At 40.4% G+C, this 19,726-nt stretch overlaps 1 protein-coding gene and 1 pseudogene across 1 annotated transcript; one reads left to right on the top strand and one right to left on the bottom strand.

The window, feature by feature from the left end:
* Nucleotides 1-1,137: 1,137 nt before the first annotated feature.
* On the bottom strand, nt 1,138-4,980 carry LOC136458786 (uncharacterized). The gene is made up of 4 exons (XM_066458716.1): nt 4,671-4,980; nt 3,840-4,408; nt 3,653-3,754; nt 1,138-1,577 (listed from the first exon to the last, which is right to left on the bottom strand). The coding sequence occupies exons 1-3, from the start codon at nt 4,858-4,860 to the stop codon at nt 3,659-3,661; spliced, it is 855 nt and encodes a 284-aa protein (XP_066314813.1). The 5' UTR covers nt 4,861-4,980; the 3' UTR covers nt 1,138-1,577; nt 3,653-3,658.
* A 7,641-nt stretch (nt 4,981-12,621) lies between these two features.
* Nucleotides 12,622-19,353, top strand: LOC136460907 (uncharacterized; annotated as a pseudogene).
* Nucleotides 19,354-19,726: the final 373 nt, after the last annotated feature.

Genomic DNA, 19,726 nt, shown 5'->3' with positions numbered 1-19,726 from the left:
CGGGGTGAGCGGCGATTAGGTTTTTTGGGAGCGATCCACGACTGCTCGTCTATTTTCTTCCTGGAGATCGCTCTTGGATCCGTCCTCTCCCTGAAACGTCAATGCGTCTTCTTCCTGGTGATCCGTTCGTAGGACTGTACTGCGAACATCTTCCTGCATCGACTGTGGTCCACGACTTCGAGCAACGCACTATGTCAAGTGTGAATGGAGCTTTCGATGCCCTCGGCATGGGACCCTCCGTTGGGTACAGTCTAATCTCTATGATTACTGTATTTTGTACTCTTACTGTATCAATCAGTATGTCATCTATGCATGCTGTAGTGTTCATAAGAAATATACACATATACATGTATGCTGTCACAAACCTGCTGATGGTATATTTCTGGATTAAACTGTTAATAAAAATGCCTAAATTCCTAACAGTACAGTCGATCGGTAGTACAGTAGATTCTTATTCGCGAACGTTCAAATCAGATGAACATGTGGATGTGGTGAACGGAAATCAGCCAGGTCGCTTTATAAGCTCGTGGCCATAAGCCCCGTAATGGCTGCGTAGCCACCACTTGCCCCTGCACTCCTGCAGTCAGATGCCTTGCCCGGCCACAAGCGCTTTCGCGAAAACGAAGGGCTAAGTGGGTCAGGCGCGTTATTATGGCGTTGAGCCGCGACGGCTCCTTAAAACGACACGGGTTTCGTCTTTTCCCTTTCCGCCGACTGGACAAGCATTTTCCTCGTCAGCCATTAACGATTTAATGTTTTCTCAATACAATCAGCAATCTTCCTGTTCCATTTCCTGCGTGACCGCTCAGTCCTAGAACTGTTCAGCGGTTCAATCTTCCTGTTCCATTTCCTCCGTGATCGCTCAGTCCTAGAACTGTTCCGCGGTTCAGCAGTTCAATTTAGTTCCCGAACTGATAAAAAGGTAGGACTTGGTTTATATCAACACTTTGCATCACCGTACTTAGTTAGAAAGCCAAACTTTCTTAACCCGCTACCTACACATCATGAGCTCATTTTTTTACCAACTGTAACAGGCATTCTTCTCGTCGCATTTTTTGCGACAACCGTACTCTGCCAAAAGCTAGGGTTGATAAACTATGGCTATGAACCAAACACGGAACGAATTCAGTCAAACTATGACCAACCTGGCTGACACTGAGCAATCTCGGATTGAGGCTATCCAAAGAACCATCTCAAATTGTTCCAACAAATATACTCCTTACAAGTGACAACCATGAGAGAAAGGGGCATAGCAGACGATACCCCAGAAAAATAAGTATAAAGGCAGAAACAACAAAATTTCTTTTCGGTCGACCCACTTCAACTCTTATGCTACAAAGACCAGTACCTAGACGACACTAGACAAGGGGATGATGCTAAGGAAATTAAGAATATTAACCACGACCAGGGACTAGGTGTAACTTTGCACAGATGCAGAGACACAGGGAGGAAGAAAGTAGAAACATCAGCTCGATGTTATCCCAAATCCTTCTGCTTCATCATTCATGTGACTATTCAAACAAAGTCTAGTTACAACTGCTCATCATTTTCTGTCTTCTTGACTTCATGTTCCAACCCTATAAAAAAAAGAGAATATTAGATGAGATGCTTAAATACTACTAGTAGTATCGATTAACTGCCAAACATTTGTTCATCTCATCCCCAGAAGCCAGGAAAACGATTGTCTATTTCTGAACAGTGATATCCAGCAGAGCTGCTACAAACATAGCAAGTGTAGCGAATCACTGTAATCATGTTCAGTAAGTTGTTCATATCCACATTGATATATACTCCCTCCCCAAAATAATCGCACTTCTTCGATTCAAATTTTGTCCCAAAATAAATGCATAGATGGTGCGAGTCCCAACACATGCCTATGAGCACAGAAAATCAGTAGCCAAAAGCTTTGAGGACCAGCAAGAAACCAAAGAAACAAAAAAAAAATGATTTCCAAAACAAAAAATAAAAGAAACTGACGGAGGCTTGATGCTGCAAAAATGTCCTAGTCTTTTTCTATAGGGGTAGAAGCATATAATTTTACCACCAATCTTGGTCTGCGCGCCGAATCCTAGAATCCCAACTTATTTTGGTATATAGGGAGTAGAACGCGACATAGACAAATACATATACTCATACAGGCATCAGGGGAAACGACCAAGTGTTCTTGTTATGACTGATGAGTACCGCAGTTGCAGTTCAGTCCACATGTACCAAGCAGGTGCCATCATATTAAAGAAGGCTAGTCTGGCAGGTAATTGTTCAAGATTGTTTAGTTCTGTTCTGTATGTGTGAGTGTTGGTTTGGGTATTTGTGCTTGGCCCTTTTCTTCTATTTACAAAGATACACATTATGCTGCCAAGTGGAGGAGAATCAATAGATCATCTCCAGTTATTTGGGGATTCACAAGTTTGTTTTAACTCAATTAAGAAACATACAGAACTTGGGAAGTCATTTTTCCATGTCCATAATATGACTGCCTTCTAGTAGGGTGTAAATTCTGTGCAACGTTTTCATGTGCATGACATGTATACTGAGTTTCAAATAAATGGTGCGACTTCAGCAAGTTTCAGGTATTACACCACAATGTACAACCTATCTTCCATGGGCAGTTTATCAGCATCGGGAAAACAACGTTCATAAGAAGGAAATCATGCTAAGCCAATAGAAGTAAGTCATGATATGAAGCTTTTCATATTACTCAGAGATGTTTTTTACCAAAAAGAGACACTAAAACATCCATCTCTCAAGATATGATGTGTCCATTCATCATATAGACAATCATGCTAAGCCAATAAAAATATTGTTTCTACATTTTTTTAAGAAAATGGAACCGATGGAAGGACACTCAGAATCAATAGCATACAATGTTACTCCCTTAAAATGTCAGAAAAAATCCACAAATAAATCCATAGTCTCAAAGGAATTATTAAATAGATTAAAAAAGCATGGAACTTGAGTATATAAAATGCTGATTATCTAACTGCATCCTCCTAATCTGTGCAATCAGCCTTTATTTTCACCTTGCACCCTTTAGCTACATGGAGTGGCACAATAATTGATTTGGAAATTTTGTTTGGTAAATTTTCTGGAATTCAATCACTGCTTATAACTGGGTAGAGTATATTACTATATTCTACATTCAAAACTCAGCAAGTGAAGTCAAGAAGTGAATTTCAAAGCTAAGCGAATAATTTTAGCTGCTACCATCACCAATGACATCTAACAGTAATGATAACAATATCACAAGCCATTTATTAAACCATGTGTGAGAGATACAAAAGCGCATTTCATGGCCCAAAGGTTCACCCTGAAAAAAGCATTTGCTCAGTACCCACAAAAACACCATCGCTTTGCAATTTATAGGTTCCTTAGATGTTACAAACTGCAGGTTAAATTATATTTATAACGTATACACTGACATTGAACAGCACTCGCAATGATCTCACCAAATAAGCTATGCACAATGAACTCAGATATGCACCTCATATTCCAAAGGCTTAACCAGTAAAACTCGCGACCATATTTCCGCAACACCAATTTTTTTTACGCTAATTACAGTGTGCTTAGAAATAAGAAATTATGCCACTCAAAATCAACAGAGTACTATAAAAAAAACACAATCATGAGATATCGAAGTATAGAACCATCTCACCTTCACCTATCTCCCTGAACCAGTAAAGGCATCAAAAAGGCCGCAGCAATTCCACCATGTTGCCCGCTGCCCTGAAGCTGCCACTGCAGGTCCGCGCGCCACCTGCAGCAAATAGAACCCACCCAATCAGAACTCACAGCTTTAAAACGTGGGAGATGAATAGAACTAAACCGCATACACCATTTACCTCTGTAGTATGCACATCAACAGCCTCCTGAGATCGCGACGCCTCAGCAGAGTCCTTGACCACCACATTGCCGCTATTCATCTCTGGTTCCTTCAACACAACAGTAGAACCGGCGCCCTTCACCTCTGGTTCCTGTACCTCAGGCGTTACAGGCGTTTCCTCGACCACCACCACTTCATCAACCTTCGGCTCAGATTCAAGCACCAAATGCACCTTGGACACCTCCTTCTTCACCTCTGAAGCCTCCACCGCCGGTGCATCAACCACTGGCTCCTGCACCACGGATTCCTCGGCCACCAACACATCCTTTACCTCAGGTTCCTGCGCCACCACGGCGTGCACCTCCACCTCTGCCTCATCCACCTTGCCCTCACGTTCCTGCGCAGCGGTTTCCGGCGGAAACGCGTCCACCATGACCTCCCCAGACCCGGCGACGTCCGCCTCGACGGCGCGCTCCACGGGCACCTCGGCCGCGGTGGCCTTCCTCTCCTCCTCGTCCGGCTCCGACGCAGCGGCCCGGGGGGTCACCATCTCCTCGGAGCTCTCCATGGAGTCCTCGCTCGCATCCACTGGGCCAACCCACACACAAGCACAGCATCAGAAACCACAGGCATCCATCATACATATAGCGCAAGGAAGGGAGCAAGGAAAGCGCGAACAGCCCGTAAAGCGGCGGCCGGTGGGAACATGGTGGCGGGGAAACCCGCGGCGACAGCGAATGCCACCCTCGCCGCATGCGAAAAGGTGATTCCCACCCCGCTGGTGCCGAAAGCGGCGCGCGGATCTGCTCCGGCTTAAAGAGGGTGGAGGAGGGTTAGGTGCCATTCGTACCGCGAGAAACTTTGGGTGGGATCCGCAGGTGGTGGTGGTCGCCGTCGCGGCCGCTCGAGGCGTTGTTGTTGTCATCGCTGCCGTTACCGTTGCCGTTGCTGGTGTTGGTGTTGCCGCCATCGTCGGGGTGGCCCTGCTGCTGCTGCTGCTGCTGCTTGAGCTTGGCGCGCTTCTTGGCGCCCTTCGGCATGACGGAGAGGGATTTCGATTCGAAGGGAGGCGGCGCGGAGAGGAAGAGGAGCGAGGGGCAAGCGATGGGAGGGGGAAGGGACGGCGAGGAATTGTGAATCCGATTTGTTTTTAGCCGGAGGGAGGGATTCAATTTCGGTAGGTTTACCAAGACTCCTATCTTCCCAAGGCAAGGATTAGCATTTTTACCTGGAACAAGAGTTAGTTTCGTTTTACCAATCTCGTTTATATAAATTTTTAATAAGATATTTAAGAAAACAAACTATGCCACGACAATGGCTTTTCATGTGTATTTTTGTTTTCTTTTTATTTATATTGTATTATACTAGCAAATGCGTCCGCGTGGAGAGAAAAGGTGTTATACAGCTATTTATGTTTCCCCTTTTTATAAAATTTGAGAGCTATAATTTATTTTGTGACGACGTCCAAAATATAATCAAATGTTGACAATAATATGGCAACGTATAATTAAGCTTGTAGCAAATTAAAATAAGGTACTGATAGATTTTTTCTCCCATTGCTAAGCACAAAAATATTTACTTGTAGATATAACTTAAGATCTAGTTTCACAATTTGATTTTTGGACTATCAACTAAATCCGGTTATAATAATACGAGTTTTGCTTATATTAAATAACTTGGTGTTGAGAATATTTATTTCTCGGTCAATCAAAGGTCTGGAGTTCAAAGCCTACGTATTGTCTTGTTTTTATTCTTTATTTTAATTGTTATTATTCATCTATCTATTTCTATTTTCACATTAACATTTAGTTGAATGTGAAAATTACATAATGGAACACATGTAGTTGAGCATGATGAAAAAAAGAAAACGTAATTGAACCTAACTGAGCTAGGAAAATTCAAAAAAGACATCGAAACATGAAAAGAAATCAAAAAATTATTCTTTATTTTTATTGTTATTATTCATCTACCTATTTCTATTTTCACTTCACATTTAGTTGAACGTGAAAATAACATAATGGAACACATGTAGTTGAGCGTGCTGAAAAAAAGAAAACGTAACTGAACCTGACCAAACTAGAAAAAATCGAAAAAGACATCGAAACATGAAAAGAAATAAAAAAAATCATGGCCGACAGGGACTTGGCTCTAGTTCCCGTCGTGATGAGTAAAGAAAATATAACTGAACCTAACTGAAACCGGAAAAAGAAGAAATCGAAAAAGACATCGAAATAGGAAAATAAGATGAAAAAATGCACGGCCGACAACAGCTTGTTCGGTTGGCTGGTTCGTATCGTTGCTGGTTCGTGAAGAAGTACGGCTGGCTGGTTTGTGTGAGAGAAAAATACTGTTTCGGCTGGAAATTTACGATCGTTTACGATAAGCCACAGCCAAACAAACAGGCTGAAGGACTAGCCTCTCGTTCCTGTCCTCTCGTTCGTGACGGACAGGGTCTCTACGGCAAAAAAAACTCATAAAGTTCTTGGAAAAACAGAGAAAAATAAATAAGACCAAAACAAGGAAGCTTGTCATGGTTTAATATTATTAGGACTCTTATCTTTTCTATTTGGATTAGGAATTAGGGGGGGGGGGGGGGTTATTAGGATTAGGATTTCTATATAGCTATATAAAATAGGAGGGTTATAACCTGTAGATAATCCACAGAGATAGTTCCAACATTCTATTGAGTTAGTTAGGGGAGTAACCGACCAAAAAATGGGAGGAGATTTGGTTCTTTAATATTATATATAGATAATATAAAATGGTGTTTTTCCCCCTTTAATGCATATTATGTTAGAAACTTGCATTCTGTCATGAGTAAAAAATAATTTTAGTAGCCAAAGTATGATAATTTTTTATTTCAGAAGGATGTGGAATCAATCCTTCTATTAAGGACTTCTTTCAGTAAGTTACCATATATCATGTGTTGCAGACATACGAGATGCAATATGCACCACGCCACCACAAAATACTAATATACATGTGTCACAAAGAAAAGATAATAATCATTATCTATATCTATATAGCCTATATAGACAGAACCCACTAAAGGACATTTACTCTATTTCTCTACAGCCATGTCATCATATTTGTTTCAGCCGTTCGATCTTAAGTAGCCATGCATTCCTCTCTATCCGAAAAAGACAATTTTAGGATTGAGTTTATAAAAAAATAATATCATTTTTATGATACCGAACAAGTTTTATTAGATTCATCATGGATATATATATTTTGTTGTATAGTTTTTTTCATACAATAAGTACCGTTTCTTTTCACAAACTTGCTCAAATTTTAGAAGTTTAAGATTATAATTATGGAGATAGTACATGTAGCCAAAAGGTCCTCAAAGCTTAACGGGGTTGCTCTTATTGTAGAGTTTAAATTTGACACCGGTGAGCTCTTGACCTTATTATTCATTCATGGTTGTTATTTTTTGGGTGGTGATGAGTTGTGCCGTTGTGCGAACGTTATGAGAAATGAGAAACGCATAGGTGTTGTCCAGCTTGGGATGAAACAAGAAAGTACATGCATGCGGAATTCACTCGAGGTGAACAAGCTAATATAACTGCAACGAAGTATAACCTGGATTTCACTACCGTAGCTTAGCTGGCTACTCTCAAAGCCACTTCTTGATGAGGAAAGAAAGAAGAGAACCAGCCACGTCTACGCGCCTGCACGCAAAAGACAATCTGGTAACGCACTAACGCGGGTCTCGCTAGCAATTCCGTGCATGCAGCGTTTGTGTTTGTGGGATGCGGAGCAGAAACCGGACAAAAGACCTCTGCGCGCCCCCGTCGGCCGTGTCGGACCTTGAATTTTTCCCATCTTCCACTCCGTCTCGCCCGCTGTGCTTGCGCTGCGGTTGGCCTCAACACATGTGTGAGACCCCGCTAAATAGGCTATGTTGGACCGATCCGATGGATTGGGCCGAATGGCGAGCAATGTAGCTCCGGGTCAACGGTACTGTGGTAGCGGAACACCGTAGCTACGGGACTTTAGTCCCATACCGAAACCTAAGGGAAAACTGAGCTTAAAGTCTGAGTTTAGAGGAAATTAACTCCGGTTTGAATTTTTTGCGTGAAGCGAGGACGAAAATGTAAGAGAGTTAATTAGCAGATGTGATCCGTTCAACATATAGGCTAGATCTCAGCCGTCTTTCGGTCTTTCCAGCGTTACAGCATGCGAGAGCACTGTTCTGATATGGCCTACGGGAGAAACTGATGAATTGTGACCCTGCCTCGAGACCGAAGGCGTGTGTCCCCTCTGGCCTTTGTGCAGTGCAGGTGTCTCTCTGGCATACTCCACGCGTCACACTCAGTGTGGCCCGCGCTGGGAGACTATCAGACTACGCAACGACGATGTGCCATCCACGGGCGAACTAGATCCAGAGACTGCTGCTGTCAGCGCATAGTGGCATGAGGGCGTCGTCTTGGAGTGGAGTGGAGTAAGCTGTTCCTGCTTTTTCCAAGACCCTTTTCCAGCCGTCCATTAATTAATATATAAATTGCTTGATATAACAATATTATATCAAACCATTCTTGAGACAGCTCCATAATATGCTGTTTTATTAGCTGTATAAATTTCCCACATGCCTGTATCAAGCGGTTAGATTTGCCCGTCTGAAACAAGTTGTTTATTCAAAGGAAGGTCCCAGTGTTCATGGCGGACATTATTTTACGTCATTATACGCTCATGATCTGAGTAAGTATATAAATACTCCGCTCATGATCTGAGTATAAAGATTCCTTTGGTTTCAAATTTTGGATTCAGATTTGTCGCCCTATTCGTTTGATCGTTTCTGTGGTTTATAAGCTGACTGATGTTGTTTTGTTGTGAAAAAAAAACATTATATCATAGCTAATAAACATGGCTGATATGATCAAACGAACAGGATGCGTGCCGTTTTAAGATCTAGCGATCCACAGTATATATATATATATATATAATAATACATACAGTACGCTCAGATGCCCAGTATCCAGGTGCCGACGTGCCGTTTGAATTTAATTTGCTCCGGAGTACAGAGTACTGTAACAAAATATTGCCATGCTGCATCTGGACGGACGGCACATGTGGCAGCACTCTACAAATCGCTCGCTTGTTCCCAGTAGTCAACAGGTCAATTTCAGATCAACAGTTAATATATGCTCCCATCCCATGGAATTGAACGCACTGCATGCACGCAATTAATATGTGTTGGGAAATACTTTTTTTTATAAAAAATACTTACAAATATTCGGGACGCGCCTAGAAGTGGTGGCGTGCTCAGCAGCCTACCACCGTGCCATGTTGCACTTGCGCCATCATGGAACGGATCAGACCGGACCTATAGAAATATATACGCATGAACACGACGTAAATAAAAGAATTCATTCATGAACCTAAAAGGTCTTCATTCTGTGGCGAATCATAACACTCCATTATCATATATAACATAACTATTGGATTTAATAATTGTGTTTGTGTATATGAGGTCTTTTCTGGAGACGACACACTTTGTGCCAAAGCGAGAAAGAAAGCAGCCTTGCCTAGCACAAGAATCAGGCCTATCAAGATGAGCTGATGAGGCAAGATTTTTATGTATTATATATACGAAAAGAAGAATGGCAATTTGTTCTTTTCTTTGCTGGGCAACAAGTTCACAGGCTCTTTGCTGTGTGTTCTTTGATGACGTACGTTGAAGAGGTTCCACTACGGCTTGTTGGGATGCAGTTAGGCTAACCGCTAACCCAGTGGGTTGTAAAATACTCATTAATTAAGTAAGTATTTATATGGGTATAGGCAAATCATTAATTAGATGTTCTGTAGAAATTTTCTCTGTGGTAGCATGAAATTAATAAAAGAAGAGACATAAAAATTGTATCATCGTGGAGATACGTCTTGGGCATAACATTTGAGGTTACCAAAAAACCATGTACAACTTTTAGAACCATTGTTACGGATAGAACATATACAATAATTAATTGGATAGAGGCTTGCCTAGCATAAGAATCAGCCCTATCAAGATGAGCTGATGAGGCAAGATTATGTATTCGGCCTGTTCGCTGGTTGATTTCTGAGCTGATAAGCCCGGTTGGTGATGGTTCGTTGTGAGAGGAAAATACTGTTGGCTGACTGATAAGCCCTGGCTGAAACCAATAAACGAACAGGCTGATTATATTATATACGCCAAAAGGAGAATTGCAAGATTATGTATTATCATAACATAACTATTGAATTTAATAATTCTTTTTTCGTTGCAAAAAAGTCCAATTTACCTCATTTGTGATGCCACGACACATTAACCAAAACCACTTCAAAATCTCTTATAGGAAGGTAAAAAATCGATTTTTTGACTGAGGGAGGCAATTCGGAGTCACACAATAGTCGAGGGAGATCAGATGATTTTTTCTAAGGGATTTTCCTTTTGGACAGGTCCAAGGAAAATTAATTGCACGTCAACTTTGGTTGCACTAAAGGCCGAAGAGAATCAGGGTTAGAGGGAAACACAAAAGCTATGTGTTGCCCGTGTGAAACTTTGGCTCCCGTCACACTGTTTTTTTGGTCGTTGGATCTGGCCTTTGGCCGATCTGGATCGTTCCTCTGCCCGCCGCCCGCCGATCGCGTGCGTTGTCTTGTTCATTTGGCTGACGTCTGGGCCCACATGTCAGCATTTTTTGGGAAACTCGCGCCTTTGTTTCTTTTGAGCTGTTCATTTCCTTTCCCCATTTCCTTTCGTTTCCCCCGCTCGTCTGGCGGTGGCGGCGACGGAGCCCGCGGCGGACGGAGCTCTTCCTCGGTGATTTGCCGTCGTAGGTTAGTTTTGGTCCCTTTTTGCCATCAAATTTGGTAGATCTTGTTGTTGTCGAGTTGATTTATGTTCTATTTCTTTCTGTTTCTTCTCCTATTCAATGGATTAGTTGGATGTGGAGCTTTGGTTGAGGCGGTTTCTTCTCGTTGTGTTCGAACCCTAGGTCCTCGCCGTGTTGGAGTCGTTGGTCGAGGTCGAGCCGGTTGCGGAGGTTGAAGCGATTCCGTATCTGGTGGCTGAGTTGTAGCCGGATCTTCCCCTTTCCCTTTAGTCTTCGCCGCTTGTCTGGCGGTGTCGGAGGCGGATCCCGCGGCGGACGGAGATCTTCATCGTCGATTTGTCGTCGCAGGTTAGTTTTTGGTCCCATTTTTCATCCTATGTTGTATATCTTGTTGTTCTCGTATTGATTTAGGTTCTATTTTCTCTCTGTTCTTCTCCTGTTCATTCAATTAGTCGTAGGTGGAGCTTTGGCCGAGGCGGATTTTTTCGTTGAGTCTGAACCCTAGGTATTCGCCGAGCGCAGTCGTCGGTCGAGGTTGAGGCAGTTGCGGAGTTGGACGAGGTTCTGGAGCTGGAGGCTGAGTTGTAGCGGGTGCTGGAGTTGGAGGTGGAGGTTGATTCCGTTTCTGATTTGAAGTCGTAGTCCTCCTCTATTGTGGATAAGTACCTGCTGTGAGTCTGTGTAGTTGTTATTATGTTGAAATAGGTTCTGTAGTTGTGCTTCTGTAGCTTCAGTTCCTTTGTTGTTTGAATTCACCATGTATTGATGTATTGTTTATATATCTAATTTTTGGGGTTGCTATCTATTCTTTGTCAGCCGTGAGATTGTTTGGACAAATTGCTTAGTTCATCTTGTTAGTGTTGATATCAGGCATTTTATATGGCAATTCAATAATTTAGCTTATTCAATCTTTCAATTTGTTTCATCTTATACAATTTTTGTTGTTTGCCTTCTATGCATTCAGCCTAATATATGCTGTTCATGCATTTGTCTGTTAAGTTGTTGACCGTGTACCATAAAGTTTGTCTTTCATCAAACTTTAGTGATGTTAGTTAGAATTTAGTTGGTGTTGCTGGAAAGGATGGGTCATGGTGGTTGTTGGAGGAAGCAGCTTGATCTGTTGTCATTCCTGGTTTGTGCTCCTTTTTTTATTACTTGTCTAGTTAATGCATGATCATAAAGATGTGCTATCTATTTCTTGAGTTATCAATCACTTGAGCTCCTTCTCTTTGCTTTCTGGTTGGTTAGCTAGCCAATATCTTTCTAGCTTGCCATGTTTCTTGTGAATCTGGTGCTTTTTTCGGTACATGCAATAGTTCTGTATTGGCCATATTTTGACATCGAATGCTTAATTTCTATGACCTTCAGGCTTTCAATCTTTGTCCTGTTTGATTTGAACTGTATTTGTTTGGTAGCAGGTGTGAGAAATTTTTATGATTTGGTGATAATTACCCATATTACCTTTATTTTGTTAGTTTTGGTTTTTTTCTAGTTGATAGAGTACAGGATTCCTTAAGTAATTATATTATAGGTGCCCTTGTTAACACATTAAGACAATTTTCTTTCGTCAAGAGCTTGGCTTTTTCATAGCTTGCTGATGTGTGGTTGGTAGAGATCAGGTGGACTATGTAACTAAAATCACATGATTTTTTCTTTTTTTGGTTCTTGCTTGCTATTTAGAAGTGCTGTGTTTACTTGATTTGGCTTGTGCAAAGTTAATCAGAGTGGGTAGGGAAGTGATTCAAAGCAACCGATTTATTTGGGTTTGTGTGTTATCCATCCCATGTGCACAATATCAGAAACTTTGTATGAGATAGATATCTGATGTCATTTCGGACTTAGGTGGTATCCTACATATTTTGGCACTTCTGTTGCTTGTATTCTCTAAATTTAGCATTGAGCCCATTCTACTGCCTCATAGATTTCATTAGAGGTCACATCCGGACTGCAGTTTTGAAGTTATTATATAACTGTGAAGTATATTTTTTTTGTTGTTTATTTACATGTTAGATGGCTAAGAAAAGGAAGTGTTCGTTCTTGGATGGCGCAACTAGTGATGCTTTTGATGGTCTTGATGACGATGAGTTGTTTTTGTCTGGGAACTCTTCTGCTGCTAAAGATTTTAATGGCTATAGTAATGATAGACTCTTTGATTCAGATGTAAGTACAAGTTTATTTTGTATGTAGAATTAGATGTCTTTTGTTCCTTGTAGTTCTTCTAATTCCTTTTTTTGTAGGATTCTATGTCTGATGGTCATCATTTTGTTAATGAGGACTTGTACAAGCAGTATATGACACTATGTAAAAAAAGCACATCACAGACGCTCGTTCAGGGTCATTACAGACGCGTGCCATAACACGTCTATAATAAGGTCTTATTACAGATGTGTCAAAAGCGCGTCTGTAATAAGCTTCTACTATAGACACGTGTTACCAGCACGCATCTGTGTTATACAAGCACGTGTCTGTGATTAGGTTATAGGATAGACGGGTACAGTAAAGACGCGTCTGTACTAACCGTATCACAGACGAGTATAGTCAAAACGCGTCTGTAACTTCCTCTTATCACAAATGCGCATAACCAACACGCGTCTGTGATACCGAATTAAAAAACAAAAAAAAATATAAATCCTTAATGCCAGGCTCTGGAATGGCTGTTATTACATACTAGAATACAAACATGACATCCAAATAGTAGACATTGATAAACTTAGTACCACTGTACTATCTAGTGTAGCAAACACTATCATACTTAACCTAGAACATTTTAGTACAATAGATATGCATGAAGTCTATCCATGACCACTTGAGTTAGTGTATCACTTTGTACTTGTTGATAGAAGTTATCATCCAACATAAACAGTCAACTTTACCTGTATAAATACATAAACAGGATCACCGACATAGACTTAGGGGTTTAAACTAATAATTTCCACAAGTTTTGGTGAATATGTGTTTTTAGTAGGGCTTATCCAGAAAATCGTCAAGGAGGATCAAATCGTCAAATAAAATCACGCTTATCCGTAGCGAAATCAACTCTAGAAGGTTCCAGAAGACTCGAGAGGACTCCACACCGAAGCGGGGCCTAAGCCACTGCCATGTGGGGCCGGCCGGCCCCACCTAGAGGCCGCTCGGCCCCTAGGGGACCCACCTGTCAGCCTCCTTCATATGTTAGTTTCCCACCACCTCCTAGGATGCATCTACACCGTCCTTTAAGTCAGTTTGATCCAAGGGCTCACGTTGGATGCTCCGGCCTATATAACCAGCCCCTACCCCCCTCTAGGGCATGCTACCATAAGTCAAGAGTAGATCATAAATTAGGGTTTCCAAAGAGAAGAGAATAGAGTTCCAATTCTTCAAGTTTTTAGTATAGGCTAGCTAGCAAGGTTCAAGTAGAGTTTGGGCTATTGCTCAGGATTCTAGATCTGTCGTCTGGAGACTGGTATAGCCATTGTATCTCTTTATTTATGACTTTGTGCCACTTCAATATTTATGTTGCTATTTATTATGTTCCTAGTTTGCTCTAGTAAAATGCTTGATATAGTTATGATTGATGATGAATATATGCATATGTTCGTAAAGCTCTTAGCTTAGTACTCAAGTGAGTTAAGTGGTCGACATTATGTAAGCATGGTGCTTAGATATTGTTTGCCTGCAGATGCCTTCTGCACTCTGGGTCATGTGGTAGATCGTGGATGTGACACTCTTGTTAAGTCCGTTGTAGTCCACTCCCCATTTGTAGAGTATGTAGAACGTGATTGCGAAGGAAGACAAGCTCTGTTCTTAATCTTCCTTAGTAATGTTCCTTATGCATAGATCCAAAGTTAGTTATACTATAGATGAGAGTGTATATACTTGGGTGTACAAAAGACTTAGTAGATAAGTAATGACTTAGGAATCTTTTGCTCTTAACAAGTCTCCTGCTTAGCCTTACTATATTTTATGAGTATCTATTTATATCTATAGAATATCATTATTACCTTATAGTTATCATTTATTTATCACTTGACTTACCCCTGCCATAGCATGAGAGTGGTATTATCATAAGTATACATATTTGTCAATATAATACAACCCCCTAGCTCCTCCCTGTGGATAAAATATAAATAACAATACTCGGTATACTCCCGGGTGAAATGCTACAATGGTATATTATCTGTGCGCTTGCGGATACCTTATATATAGTTTACAAGTGTTCTTATAATTACCAACAACGCATTTCTGGCATCATGCTAGGGATGACAACTTAGTTAAGAGTGATACTAAGAAATGACAACAGTACTTAACCAATAGATGCTTTAGCTTTGTAAGATCTTAACATGGTTTGTTATTTGCTGCCACTATCGTGCAATGTAGATTAATAAAATTGAGTGGACCATGTAAATGCACCATAATTAGAGTACTATTCATCTATCTATAACTATAATGCAAACACAAAGATTACTATGCATGCATTCTCAACCAGACTTAGAAATAACCATTCTACACTAATGTCCAGTACCTAGGTGCATCTAGTTACTGCTATACTTAGCATCTATAAGACACAATAAGAAGGCTCAAGCTTTCTGATTATTAGTACTGCGATGCTATGATCAAGAAGCATAGTTCATTGTAGTGGTAAACTTTAGAAGGCACAAGTATTAGCTTCCATGTTGAAAAACATGACAAGAGTAAATAATTTATCAAAAAAATATTGTGACAATTCTATCATTCTCTCAGAAATATAGAATTTTATCTCAGATTTTCTACAATCCTTTAGGAAGTTGTTGATATCAGTGCAACCACAAACTTCAATCTTAACTCATGCTAATTTAGTGCAAAACGAGAAATGACAGATGAAGCACACTGGAGCTATCACTAGACCAAGATACTCACAGGAGTGAAGAACTTAGATGCACTTAGAGGTATACAACCAGGTAGTCCTCCAATCTGAAAGAATACAGAAAAAATGAAAGAATCAGCTGATGCACTTAGATGACACTACCATAAGTTACATGTGCTATAAAATCAATTTTCTCAGGAATCAGGTGTAAAGCTTCCATGTTGCACAAACTCTAAACCCAACAAAAAACAGTACCACACCACATATATAGCAGCTAGGTCTTATCTACTTTATTCCAAAAAGCCTACTTTCAATAGGATTACTTATTTATTTATTAGTTCAGGTTATTCCAAAATGAGTGTTTAGTATGTTAGCAACAACAAATATTTTAGAAAGTCCTAAGGAGGTTGCTGCCCAAAAAAATTCAGTATTAATCTCCAAGTAACAGAAAGCTGATATTATTTGCAACTAATTATTCCTATGGCACCATCATCAACCCAAATAGCACTGTCCTAAGGCATCGCAGTTCAATTTTTGAAGATTCTGTAAGTTACTGCTGCTACAAATACTATCAAACTTTGGATGTAAGTTACTACTAAGGCATCACGGTTAAACTTTGAAGATTCTGTAGCAGCAGTAACATACTAAGGCATTGCAGTTCAATTTTTTTGTGCTCTTTCCATGTGGAAAAATTATTCTCTTAGCTACCTTAGTGTAAGAATCCACTAATGCAAGGTCTTCCTTTCTTCTAAAGCATCATCAAATCTTGATTTGGCTTCCAAGTTCTTCAGATGACACCTACATAGCATAGTAAAAGCAGGCAGCTATGTAGAGGCTACAGTCCACATAAAGGATAACTGAAAATATGAACCAGGAACAAAGATGCATAACTGAACTTGCAAGTATTTTACAGATCTTGTATGGAGAGGCCACAGTTAAGCCTTAGTTGCAGTCCACTGTTCCACCAGTTTCTTTCACAACCAGAAGACACACTAATTAGTAAGCAGCCAAGTCAGCAAGTTGGAGCAGCCCACACTATAAGCAGAGCTCCAAACTAGTCCTATTGCCCTTCCTAAAATGCTCTAGAAGAATATAGCTCCAAACTAGTAAGCAATGTAGATGATAGCAGCCAATTTATTTAACTTTCCTAGGTAGGGAAAAAAGAATCTCTATAGCCTGTACTATGTAGAGATGACATGTTATATTCGACAAACTAAGAAGAACCCAGATATACAACACGCCTAGGAGTATTATATCAGGATACACAAGTGGTTAACATGTTATATTCGACAAACTATAAGTAGAAGGCAAGGCCATCCAAGCTATGAAAAGCATACATTTTCAGTGGTTGACATGTTCAGTATGATGATCAATTTTTATGTCAAAGATATCATGCAGCAAATCATTGTCCTACATAGACAAAGAGAAACTTGAACTCTATTATTATTCTCAAGAAAAAGTGCCTTGTTAAGTGAATGTAGGTTGTGGACAATTGAAAGAAAAAGCACCAGAGAGACGAGATCACTTTTAGTATATTATAAGCAACAAATAGATATTGGTGTCATGGTCAATGGATATTGGTTCATCAATCTTAAATAAATATGGCAAGGACTCCATCAAGTTCAACATCTGTGAGCATGTATCTGACTGAGAATGTGACACAAGCAACTACAGCCTATAGGTTTACATTACACTGAACTCATGAAATCTGTAAATTCTACTTGAATTCACAAGAATACTTAAATTCATAGAATTGAACATAACTACAATACCAATATTTTTTTATAAGGTGTCAACATACCAACTAACTACTGACTAGCTTGTTTCTGAACCACAATTTTGAGTTTTCTCTAGCACATATAACTATAGATTGAATTCATGGAAAAGACCAAATCAAAAAATGGTACATATAACTATGAAGATAGGATGCAACGGCTCTGACAAAAAAGAGTAATTAATTCATGTCAAGCACTCACCAGCATAATACTCTAGTCCCTGAAGAGTCAAATGCACCAAATCCCTTACTCCAGTCCCTAGTCCCTAACCTAGTCCCACCAATCCCTTAATCCACTAAAGAGAGTAGATCTGAGTGGGTAAAAGAGAGAGCGCACCTCCCGATGGCAGCAACACGACTGCACGAGTGCTTAAGAGACCCTGCGACGGTGGCACAGGCGTCTAGAAGCCCTTGGGGGTAGGGGCAACGATGTTAGGGAGGACCATGGGGGTGGTGCCGCAGGTGCCGAGGAGGTCCATGGGGACGCCAACGCGAACGTCAGGGAGGCACCAGATCCACCGCACCTCCTCCGCTGACACCGAAGTCCTCCTCCTTGGGGTCCCTGGCGATGTAGGGTGGCAGCATCTAGATCTAAGAGAGAGGAAAGGAGAGGAGGGGTGGAGGTAGAGCAGGAGAGGATGGGGCGGTGGCTGCGCCGATGGAGGAGAGGCCGGTGGCCGCGCTGATGAGGAACCCTAATCCCACGAAAGACAGAGAGAGAGAGTAAGACAGAGACCGAGAGGAGGCTTGGAGGAGATGCGAGGAGGGGGCGGACGTGAACTGCAGACATGAGGGGGTGAACGCGAAGTGAGGAGGGTGCTGGAGTCTGTCGAATTGAATGTTTTTTCGAGTCCATGAACCATGCCCTTGTCTCACAGACACGTTTTTGAGCCCACTGACTTTACTATAGACCTATGTTCCCAACGCGCGTCTGTATACTCGTACTACAAACGCACGCTTATGCTGGCGTCTATAGGTGATGTGGTGGGTATGTGGCTTTTTTACATAGTGTGAAAGAAGTATGGCATCTTCTTTTGATTCTCCTTTTTTGTATTGTTTTTGTTTGTTCTTATTTATTTCTTTTTCTTTTTTACCATAGTTCTAGGCTTGAGATGTTGAAGAAGAAGCTCATAACTTCTTTGAGTCATAATGTAAGCATTGATTTTGAATTTTCTTTATCTCTTTTTTTCCTTTGTGCTTTTTTTGTTATAATTTTCTTTGTTCTAAATTATAGGTGAAGAAGAAGTCTGATGGTAGACCTATAGTTGGTTTTTCAAGGTTCTCTATTTCAACTTTTTCCGATGTGATAAAATCTCTTTCAACTAAACATCAAGATGTGATTCAGAAGTATGGTTTTGGATCTTTGCTTTTGTTTAATGAGTGTTCTATTCCTAGAAATTTTGTTCATTGGATTGCTCACCTTGTGAACTTCAGCTCTGGAGATATAGTAATTAATGGCAAAGTTATATCTCTTACCAAGGAGGCGGTTCATTTGGTTCTTTATCTTCCTTTTGGTGGTGAGCCTTTTCCTACTGATTACACCTCTGGCAAGGCATGTTTACTATCAAGGTTTGGGTAGGACAGTGTACCTCTTATTAGCTACTTCTCTGAGGCCCTAACTTCTAAGAATGATATGTCTGATGATGACATGTTTGTTTGTTTCATTGTTGTTGCAATGAGTACTTTTCTCTGTCCCAATTCTTCTGTTGTTCCAAGTCAGAAGTTCTTTGGCATTTTTGAAGACCTTGAAAAGATTCGATCTTATGATTGGTGTGGGTTCATTCTATCGTGGTTGCTTGAGTACATCAAGTTATTCAATCAGTTGAAGAGCTGTAAATCTACTCAGCAAGCCACTCTTGGTGGTTGTCTATATTTTCTTGCTGTAAGTATATTTCTTCTTATTCTTCTTCTTCTTCCTTTTTTTTAAATTATATGTTTATTTTAATCTTTATTATTTGTTTAGGTTCTATATCTTGATCATGTTGCTTTTTGGGTCGCATCAAGTTCCTTCTACTATTCCTCAATTTCTATTTGGAAGAAAGATATGATTACTCATTATGCAAGTCTTGATCTGAAAGAAGAAGGCTGCTATGGTTATCATCCTATTATGGATTATTCAAGGACTTGCTATGCTAAGGTTCTTTGATCTTTTAATCTTTTTTCTTCTTTTTTCTTTTTTTGGTTTTTATTTTTGTATAAGCAAGCTTTTGTATTGCATTTCTATGTTTAGGATATGCGATTGCTTTCTCAGCTTCGTGAGAAGCATATTGATCCTAAATTTGTTAGTCGACTTGATTCTTATGCTCGGTGCAAACTTCCTGTTGAATTCAAGGATGCAATTTGCAAGCTTATTGAGAAACATTGTTTGAATTGTGGTGTTTTCGTTAATTTTGATATTAATTCAAAGAATGCTTTGTCTGATGATATGAGATTGACCTTTATCAAGCTTTGGAAGCATGTGTATTCTGTTACCAAGATGTCTCAGCTTTTAGTTTTGGAAGTCATTAAACTTTTGTCTA

The sequence above is a fragment of the Miscanthus floridulus genome, chromosome 6 (assembly GCF_019320115.1).
Source record: "Miscanthus floridulus cultivar M001 chromosome 6, ASM1932011v1, whole genome shotgun sequence".
NCBI lineage: Eukaryota > Viridiplantae > Streptophyta > Magnoliopsida > Poales > Poaceae > Miscanthus > Miscanthus floridulus.
Note: the sequence above shows the minus strand (reverse complement) of the source record. Positions and strands in the feature narration are given on the sequence as shown.